Source organism: Besnoitia besnoiti (assembly GCF_002563875.1).
Source record: "Besnoitia besnoiti strain Bb-Ger1 chromosome Unknown contig00007, whole genome shotgun sequence".
NCBI classification, from domain to species: Eukaryota; Apicomplexa; class Conoidasida; order Eucoccidiorida; family Sarcocystidae; genus Besnoitia; species Besnoitia besnoiti.
Window position 1 is genome coordinate 2,437,246 of NW_021703915.1, and position 9,865 is coordinate 2,447,110.

Consider the following 9,865-nt stretch of genomic DNA (forward strand, 5'->3'; position numbering starts at 1 on the left):
ACGGAGGGACACGAACGGCGCAGGGTGACTCTACTCGACGCAACCCACGACCGGCGGCGCTGAGACGGCTGCGCGCGTCGGGCGTTTCATTTTTCTAAGCGCCATTTTGTCAATGGCATCCTTTCGCTCCTAAACGCGCCATACGCCTTGCCTTCACGCGTCGCCTCTCGTCTCAGGCGTTCATTGGGCCCGTTAGAGCGTTTGACTCGTGTGAGTGCTCCCCAAACAGAATGCATCTACGGTCTAGGCATCCATTTTGCCGTCTTCGTGAAGCCCTCGTATCGCGCCCGTAAAAGATTCCGTTGCGGAATCTAGCTCATCCAACTCATTCTCACGGCTTACAGGCCACACGAAATGTGGCATGCAATGTGGTAGCTGACTATTGTCTTCTGGAACATGATCTACACCCTAGGCGGATCTAGCCAACGTAGGGGAACGGCAACTCAAGAGCGCGTGTAAATGTGCATTCCTCAGAGAGGTGCGTGATGTGTGTGGAGTCTCTTCGGGGGACGGTGATGGCGGTTGGTGACAATTCTGCGCTTCGGACTGCATATACACAACTTCATCACAAGAGTTTTGGCGCAGATCCTCGCCACGCTCAACAAAAACAAAAGAATGTTTCCCTTTGCCTAGTGCTTCTCATACAGGTCCCATGAAATGCTCAACAGCTGTTCACGGTCCTGCGTGCTCGCGCTGTCTGCCACTGTCCCTTTCTCTCAAAGGTCGCTTATTTGTGTGGCTTATCGCGCTGTGGTGCTGCCGGACGAGCGGGGCGAACTGGTTTGCCGCTTCCCGCAGATCGCGTCTCGCGATGCCGCTCCACCAGCGCGCTCAATGCTCTGGGCCATGTCTGCAGTTTTGGTATCTTCCACACGGTAAACGGCGTTTTCGAACGCCTCTTCATCTTCTTTCTGGAAATCCCCATCTTCAGTGACGTGCGTGGTCACCTCGTGAACCGACTGGCTCTTCCCGACTTCGCCGCTACCCTCCATGTGGTCCTTTGCCAGCGCCGCCGACGCTTCTGTATCCTCTTGTGCGTCGGAGTTTTCGCTTTGCGCCTCAAAGACATCCTCCGTCTCTGCAACGGCCGTGAGGCGCGCCGCCGGTTCGGGACTAGCATGGGAAACCGCGGCCTCAGGAGGCGCGCTCGTTGCGGTAGCGTCTGCCGCACTATGCGTCGCCGGCTTTGCAGTTGTCTCCGCTGTGAATCGACTTCCTTCTTCATCCGTCGTGAGTCTGCCGATAGTCCGCGGGTCTGTGTCTGCTGCACACGCTTGCCCCCTCGAGGGCTCTTCGGCGCTGGAGCCTCTGTCAGCGCCCCGGGCGTCGCGTTCAGAGCTGCCTTCATTCGACTCAGGTATCGAGTCATCGGGCGCTGCGCTGTACGTACACCCGCGCTCGGCGCGCTCACCGGACAGCGATGGCGTGTCAGTGACTCCCGTTCCCTCGGAAGACGCGTGAGAGTCCGCGCCGGACGGCGTGTCGCCTCGGGTTTCTTGCGACTCCGGGCGCTGGCGGCCTTCGAGAGCCTCCAGCCGCGTCTTCTCTGCTCGCAAAAAGTGCTCCTGAGCCTCGAGTTGTTGGAAGCGCCGCACGTGGAACTGCTGAACGAACGCAATTTCACGCAGTCGCGCATGCAAAGAAAGCGGCAGGCCGTCCGCCGCGAGGCCCTCTACGGGGACGCTTTTCGAACGGCTGCTCGCCTCATTCTGCGTCAGAATCGTGTCGAGCTGTGCAGGCCCCGTACACCAGCACCAAGCGGGAAACAGACAGTCCTCGTTCCGCAGTTGCTCATCTCTCAGCCACCAGCGCGGCTGGGCCTTCTCCATGGGCACGTCCTGGAGCAACACACCATGACGCGGTCGACACAGCGGAACCTCTGCACAGATTCTGGCGTCTGTCGAGGCGGTTGCTAGACTTTCTGAAGGCTACCTTGCGTCGCTAGTGACACCTCCTAGTGTCCAGACAGCTAGTACTGCCATTAATCAAGGTTTCAGCACGCAGAGTCGAACAAAAAGAAATGCACACACCCTGGCATACAGTCTAAGACTGTGCTGCTGCGCCAGGGGCGTTCAGTCTTTGGTAGGGACGCGTCATTGCATGGATAGACTCGGCCACGTTCGAAACGCAAAAGCAAGGCACGCAGCCTCGCAGAGCGACAATGTCGGGTAACGCTAGGACAGCATCAAAGGGCACCATGACGAAGAATCTACGGGAGACGAAGCGGAACCGTTCTAATGATTCACGCCGTCGTCTACAGAAGGCGCTCGTTCCTTCAGAACTGCGCACGATGGCTGCTGCGCCTCTCTACGGTTGACCGCTCTCTATCGATCTTAGTCCCGCCCAAATATGCCACCGAAAAGAAAGAGGAACTACCACACCGGCGGGCGCTACCGAAACAGGCACCCCACGATAGACTGTCTCGCGCTCTTACCTTACAGAGGCCCAGAATTCTGCAGAACACAAAGGGATCCATTTCGGAAACCAGAGCTGTCCAGCGCTGAAACTGTGACGCTCCCCCCAACACTGGAACGCCCTTTCAAAGCAGAAGAGCCTAACTCGCCCTCCTCCGCCGCCCCCCTCAACAGATAGCGGAAAGCACTGCGCGTGGAGTGGCGAGTGTGTGTCGCTCCAGACTGTGCCTATAGAGTCCAGCGGAGCCTTCAAATAAACGACCTTGCTGAAAAAGAGCCGTTGACTTGGGACTCAGCCGTTGTTCGCGGTACAAAAAAATGAGTGACTCTCCTGTATTAGACACGCAGTGCCTTATGGAGACTACAAGGGAGACGCCAACGCATCGAGAAAGCAGCACAGTATGGCCCCATTACCGGAGATGAAATGCCAAGCGGGCACAAAACACAGCACAGATGCGAAGACTGCGACAGCCCAACCCGTCAAAGGGCTTGGTGGAAGGAGGCGCGTTCAGATCGCAGCACCATCAACCGCTAAACAGGAAAAACAGTCAGACAACGTCAGACATCGGCAAAACAGAAGGCCAACAACTGCGCATGCGAGCGTAGAGTCGGTGCGGCTGCTGCCACAGACCGTAGCAGGCGGGCAAGCTCGTTTTGCGTCCACTGTCCTCCCCCCCTTGGCCCGGAGGAACTTCCGTGGAACTACACGTGAAGGACCACGTACAGCAGAGAATCGGATAAACCAGCAGTATGTCGCCTTACTAACAAAATGAATGGAGCAGAGCGACGAGGGCGACCACGTTTAGCGGCTTCAGGTCTCAACCGCGGGGTTGTGGTGTGCGGCAACCTGAACTGGATGTGGGGTGATGAACAACATCCCATCGTCTAACGGTTGAGCCCTGTAGATCCTCTTGCGCAAAGTATTTCTCTTCTAAAAGCTTCAGATAGATGGCTTGTAAAGACTCCGGCAGGCGGTCACTCAATTTACCTCGACCCAATATCCACCTCATCGCCAAGCGCCGCCTGCCGCGTTTCGCTACCTGTTCTGCGTTCCTCCGTCACGCAGGTTGCAGAACATTGGAAATCACCGATGAATGTCGGGCTGCATATGCCAGAGGCCTCAGCTATAAAGGCTCACTCCTCCAGAGAAAATAATTCTTATGTCCGCTTGTGTTTAGCACTCAGATAATTCCAGCACCCCTGTTTTCACGGCTCCGATCTGTGAGCAATGTCGCACTGCGCGGGTGATGGCTGTCGAGATTTTGTTCGAGACTCTGATGCCACCGCCCTTGCCTCGAGCAATTTCCATCGGTCGGTTTGTCCCAGAAGGCACACTAACCCTGGAGTTCTGGTTCAGCAGAGAGAACCAGTTATAAGCCATGGTTGGAGGTGGGTCCACGTAGCTCAGGCCGGCGGAAGGCAGGAAAGAAGAGCCCAGCCAACTAGCTTAGAGGTCTAAACAGGAGGATTCTTCCGCCTTATATGAGTGAAGACGAATCTCAGGATTACGGCGGCCAACTGTGTCGCACCTCGGAAAAGGCTGTCGTACACACGAATATCCCGAAGTTTTCCAACAGGACCTTTGCCCCGGTCCAGCTGATTTATTGCCGGTATCGAAAGGAGTCCTTTTTTCGTTTTATCCCCCCTGACTGTCTTGCTCGATAAGAGTTATGAGTGACCTGTGTAGGCCGCCTTGTTGCGGCGCTGCGTACATGCGCCGGTACGTCACCGTGTGACTAATGACGTATTTATGCAAAATTCTCGGCAGAGACACACTTTCACGGCAGCAGCAGTGTCTGCGTTCTTTTCTTTGTCGTTCCATTGTTCCCAAAACTCCCGTTTGTGTGGACACCTGCTTTCACAATACGTAAAAGCTGCGGGCACCGTCCCGTTATACTATATAGATCACTCGGCTTCTCGTACTTTGAGCTAACTAAAGGGAAGTGTGTTTCAAGGAAAAGGGGTGTTTAGCCGGGGTCGGTGCCAGACATGCGACCGTCCTCGATCTGGGGGTTTTGCAGGTCCGAGTTCTTCACCCACAGTCATTGAAAGGTGGCAGACACCAGGTGTGTTATTGTGTTGCACAGAAAGCCTTTGCTGAGCTTTCGCCTCTGTAGCGCTAGACGGCTTGAGGGCGCCACTGTCGTATAGTACGTTCCATCACCAGCACCAAACAGCGAATCAGCTGAGATATGACCCTTTCCTGACCACGCTCGGTGCTAACTCCCACGCGGAGCGCGAGCCTCAAACTTGCGCAGTCCACGGTGTGCGCGCTTGAGGATACTTTACACCACTCGCATTCCGTCACGCGATGAGGAGCACAGCCGCAGTCTCAGGGCCAGCCAGTCAATGCAAGCTGGTAACATTTACTCATCCCCAGTCGCTGATATCATGACGACAGCTGACCGGTGGCATCCGTCACCCCTTGCACCCGCCTGTACACCGAACCCGAGCGTAAGACTAGAAATGTTCTGCCAGCCGTTGCAGAGTCTACTGATTTGAGGCAAATGCCTTCCTACCAGAAAAGGCGGTTCCTCTGGTTTTCTCCATCTACTCCGCGTTTTTCTGTGCCGTGCATCCTTCGCGTCATTTCACAGACCCTCAGCTAATTGATACGTTTCAACGTGCCGCAGGATGAAAGAAGAGTGCGGTCGCATGCGGAGCAGCCGCAGCTCTGGCAGACTGCAAGGCATGCAGTGTGTGTTTTGTTCAACTGCATCTTGCGTGCGCCTCTGCTCATGCTTCTTTCTTCCGCATGTCTACTCTTCCGTCTCTCCCCTTCTTGCAAGAAGGTTCTTGATACAAGGCAGAAAAAATGGTCGTCGGACATGGCGGACGATCTCCCTGCTGTCTTCCGTCTTTTCCGAAGAAGGATTGCCGCTTTTTCCTTCCTAGCTGATACGCAAAATAGAAGAGCCGCGAAAAGGAGTTCTGAACCTCGAATTCGCAAGATACACTACTCATCCGCCTCTAGAGTCGACGACTGTTGTCAGTTTTCTTCTCCGAGCGGGTGTTTTTCGCATTTGCCATTTCGTCCACTCCCTCTTCTTTGCTCAGGCGGAGAGGAACCAGGGCGGGGCTTCCCATTTCTCATGTGCCGCAACAGAGAATGTGGCAACCGCAAGCCGACATCGCAGGCTCATCTTGAGGACAGCAGTGCTAGACATCGTTCCACTCAACGCTTTAAGGTCCATCCCTTGTTCGGGACTTCGTACCGGCTGCGGTGCTGTAGCAGATATCAATCCCTTAGATAGGGAGCTCGTCTGCCTTCTGACGCTCTGAACGGCGGCATCGTGCAGCGCCTTCCCTGCTTTTTTTTTTCGCGTCGAGATTCTGTCACAGACCATTGTGTGACCCTCGCACGATGGCAATTCCCTGCCGTCGCGGCGAACCTCAGGAAAGGTGTCATTGCTGGAGGGTTATACTATTTTGACTACTTTATCCCTGCGTATGAAGTGACCTGGGGAGAGCCGCGTCCTCGGTGGGCGTACATCCGTACCCCCTTGACAGCGTCCATTCTGATAAAGTTTTTCTTCGCGATCCAGCCTGTCATCCACGTTTTATTTCTTGTAAACGCCCTGCACGACGTCTTCCTTCCTCGCTCTGCCTGGCAGGCCTCTTCCCGTTGACTGTGTCAGCTTCTTTCGACCCGCCTCGCAGATCCCTGCGCACTGTCTTCGCGTGGCTTCTTCTGAGCCCGTTGTCGCGTCGGGGTGTCCCCTCGCGTCACTTCCTTCATGCGCCTGTCGCGTTGCCGCCATGGCTTCTGCGGACTCAGCCTACTCGGCCGCCCCTTCCCCGTTCCCTCCCTGCGAGTGCCCAGCGGCCGCGACGCAGACTTCTTCCTCTTCGGCTGCTGCGGCTCTTTCCGCCGCGGCTGAGGAGGAGCTTGAGGCGCTCAAGGCGATCTACGGAGAGGAAGCTGTTCGCTTCCATTCCTGTTGTCGCCTCGTTCAAGTTCAGACGGAGACGACGCGGTCGCGTGTGCAGCAAGGCTCGAGCTCTCTGCTGGGGTTGCACTGCGGGCGCGATTGCGACGAAGCAGCCGGTGACGAAGACGACGAGACCTCTTTCTGGTTTCTAGTTCAGCTCTTTCTCCCTGCCGGGTTCCTTGAACCCGACTTTGTCGCCCCTGTCTGCGTCGTCAACACGCCGTGGGAACAGGATCGCGCGGCGTCGCTGCGCATGCAAAACGAGTTGCTGGCGCTCCAGGGAGACGGCGAGCAGAAGGCCTCTGTGGGTCATCCAGGTCTCTTTGACTTCGTCGAATGCGTGCGCAGCTGCCTCCCCCTTCCCCCGTGCCCGAGCAGGAGCGATGAACAGGACTGCGTGGAGCGCTTGGAGGGAGCCTTCGAGGCTGAGGTCAAACGCGACGACGCGTCACAGGGCGCCGCGAGCAATGGTCGCGCAGCAACCGAGCCTCCGTCTCCGGAGGCGGACACGGCCTCCGCCGCACGCCGCGAGGCGGCGTCTCCCTCCGCCTTCGCGGGAGTCGGCACTGCGCTCTACACTGGACCAACCGTGACCGTCCACAAGAGCCGCTTCGTCGGCGTCTGCGCGACAGTGTACTCTCTGGATGGAGTCCGCGCGTTGTATCGACACGTGCGTGAGATGCACTACGGCGCCACACACGTGATCATGGCCTTCTCCATTCGGCAGCGGCGACCGCGCGTTGCCTCGAAAAGAAGAGAGCGCTGCCAGGCTCGACCGGCGCCGTCGGCGGAGGACGCCAGCCGTGACCAGGCATGCATCTCCTCAGCGAAGACCCGCGACGGCGAGCGAAGCCGCACAGAAGCCTGCAGCGGCGCCCGGGCGCCCCCCGAGTGGAACGACGCACCTAGCTGCACTCGGTTCAAGCGAAACAAAGGTAAGGAGCGCGAGAAGAAGCCGGCCGAGAAGGAGAAGGCGACAGAGGCCGAGGTAGACGAGGAGGAATTCATAGACAACTGCGATCACGATTCGGACGGAGAAACCGGCGCAGGACGTAAGCTCCAGCAACTCCTCTACAACCTGAAAGCGCGCAACGTCTTCCTCGTAGTCACCCGCTGGTACGGGGGCGTCCTCTTAGGTATGACATCACAAGCGGCTTGCTCGCATCGCTGTGGCTGCTTTCTCGCTTCCATCCGCATGTGAAAACACACCCTTTCGTGCACGCCTTCCTGCAGGCAGCGCGGTTCTCTCCTCGTGACTTCCTGCCGCAGTGGGTGCGCGCCCAGATTCCTTGAGAGCCCTCGCGCCAGTCTCACTCACGCCTCGAACTCACAGAGTTTCCACAGAGGCGCGGGCAGTGGATGTGGACACTTGACGCGGTGCATCGGCCTTTTTTTGGCATCAGGGCGCGGTTGTTGCCTCAGAGGGGATCACTCTACGCACGGTGCTACCGAACAGACTAGCATCGGAGGAGCAGTCTCGCTGTGGTGATGCTTGATGTGTCCGAGTCGCCATTTCCGTTGTTTGCTGTGAGTGAAGAAGCGGAATGAAGACTAGATGCACGCCTGTCTGCGGCGTCAAGGCATCGCGTGTGGGGCACGGACCTCTGCTGCAGCATCCGAGCTCTGCTTCAACAGCCACACTGCATTTCGGTGCGCATCTGTGTGTGACCTAGCGCTGCCCTGACCACTGTGTTATCCTGGCTGATCGCTATCTCTTCTCTATCCTTCGGTTGTATTGGCTGCAGACAGCTGCAGGTACACGTTTCGACGCCAGCCGTGACATGTCTTTTTTCCCTTTCTCGCTGGCTTGCTGGCTTTCTGCCCCCGTCGGCAACGTCCTGGCGCGAGGCCCTGGCGACGATCGCGAGCTCTTTCGGGGTTCCTCTACGATCGACCCTGTTTGTTTCCGCCGAGTCTCATCTGGCCTTTTCAGGGATTGCTGTTTCTGCGTTCAGGCCCGGATCGCTTCCGCATTATCGCAAGCGTCGGTCGCCAGGCGCTGGACGCCAGCGGCGTCCTCGAACCCGCTGTGCTTGACGGCGTCAAACGCGAAAGTCACAAGAAAAAGATTTCCGGGTTCAGGGCATAAGTCCAAAACGGAGCGGGGGGCGCCACAGGCATGCACCACTCAGGTCTGTTTCAATGGGGGGGCGGGGAAGGGGGGGGACGCTGTCTCACGCTTTGTGGTTTCTGCCGGTCTGAGAAGACATGAGAGGGGCGTGAAGTGTACCGCAACAAGAGGCCCTGCCTATTTTCCTGTGCGTGATCGTGAATACCCCGATGATTCTCGAAGGAGGTCTCCCAAATCTCAGCCTTCCAAGGACGCGAATACGCAGAGTTGCAGCGGTCGGGGAAGGGTTCTCATTCCTACTCACAGGCCTCTACTTTGTCAGGTTGCCTGTTTTTTGATTCGTTGAGGGCGTCCATGTGCTCCAACTACGTCTAAACTCGATAGAGAAACGTCGCGACCGTCGGCGGAGTCCAAGCCACCTCCCTGTCTCGATGGACTGAGGAATGTATCGATACCGAATCCAGCCACAGTGGAGTACGCTGAATAATGCGAAGACACGATCCACTCACCTGGGTAACGTATGCTCGCATGTGTCCGCTGTCAACGGAAATATGGCCTGCTGACTGGCAAGGACAAAAAGGCGGCAAGCAACTGCTAAATGGTTATGCCGCCTTATCTACAAGCCCGCAGAGCGACCGCTAGGGAGTCGAATCGCGCACACGCTCCGCAGTCGCGACAGCAACCATGTCGCGAAGCTCCAACTGTTCGCAGTTTCCACACGCGGTGCTTGTGAACGATTCGTTGAAACAATAGGGAGTCAAGATACAGCTGCTGGGGCGTCCGCGAACCGTAAGAGGCATGACAGACTTTAGTCCGCAGAAATGGCTACAACGATCTACGACGCGGTGCACGGTCGCTGACTGCGAGCTCTAGACACCTGGGGGTCGCCAGCCCAGCGGCAGACCCCCGCAGAAAAATGGCAAACAAAAGGGAATGCAGGCCGCAGCGAGGCCACTAGGACAGACGGGCGAGTCGAGTTGGACACGAAAGACCCCCGCACCGACCCTTCTTCCACTTCCCCCTGCGCAACATACCGCGGACCTCCATCGCTCGACTCTCAACCGAAGTCGACGCACCCTCACGCTAACTGAACATCGCCTCACTCAACTGGCGTCAAACAACGGTACTTCTCTACCGACGTCCCGCCCACAGACGCCCTGAAGACGTTGTCATACGAAAAGAGCTACTGAGATAATAAGTTTGACTGCAGCGGCGCAACAACTCCACAGACGCGCTTCCGTCGATTAGCCAAAATAATGAAATTCTGGCTATGCCAAAGCACAAAAGCGGAATGACGCCCATCCGCGTGTGCTGTTTTGCATTCAGTCACAGGAGAGGAAGCGAGCGGCAAAAGAAAAAACAATGCGGCGTCAATCGTCGCTGCCGCGACGCGTCGCGTCCGCGTTCGAAAGAGGCCTCTGGCTGTCTACCTTGACAGATGCGAAGCT

At 57.1% G+C, this 9,865-nt stretch overlaps 2 protein-coding genes across 2 annotated transcripts; one reads left to right on the top strand and one right to left on the bottom strand.

Annotated features, from left to right (window-relative positions):
- Window positions 1–740: 740 nt before the first annotated feature.
- Window positions 741–2,476, bottom strand: BESB_073530 (uncharacterized protein; the record flags this gene model as incomplete). The annotated part of the gene is made up of 2 exons (XM_029365726.1): window positions 741–1,838; window positions 2,435–2,476. 2 exons carry the CDS (start codon window positions 2,474–2,476, stop codon window positions 741–743), a joined length of 1,140 nt encoding a protein of 379 aa, XP_029218210.1.
- Window positions 2,477–6,173: 3,697 nt separating this feature from the next.
- BESB_073540 (putative IMPACT) lies at window positions 6,174–8,435 on the top strand (the record flags this gene model as incomplete). The annotated part of the gene is made up of 2 exons (XM_029365727.1): window positions 6,174–7,482; window positions 8,302–8,435. The coding sequence occupies 2 exons, from the start codon at window positions 6,174–6,176 to the stop codon at window positions 8,433–8,435; spliced, it is 1,443 nt and encodes a 480-aa protein (XP_029218211.1).
- Window positions 8,436–9,865: the final 1,430 nt, after the last annotated feature.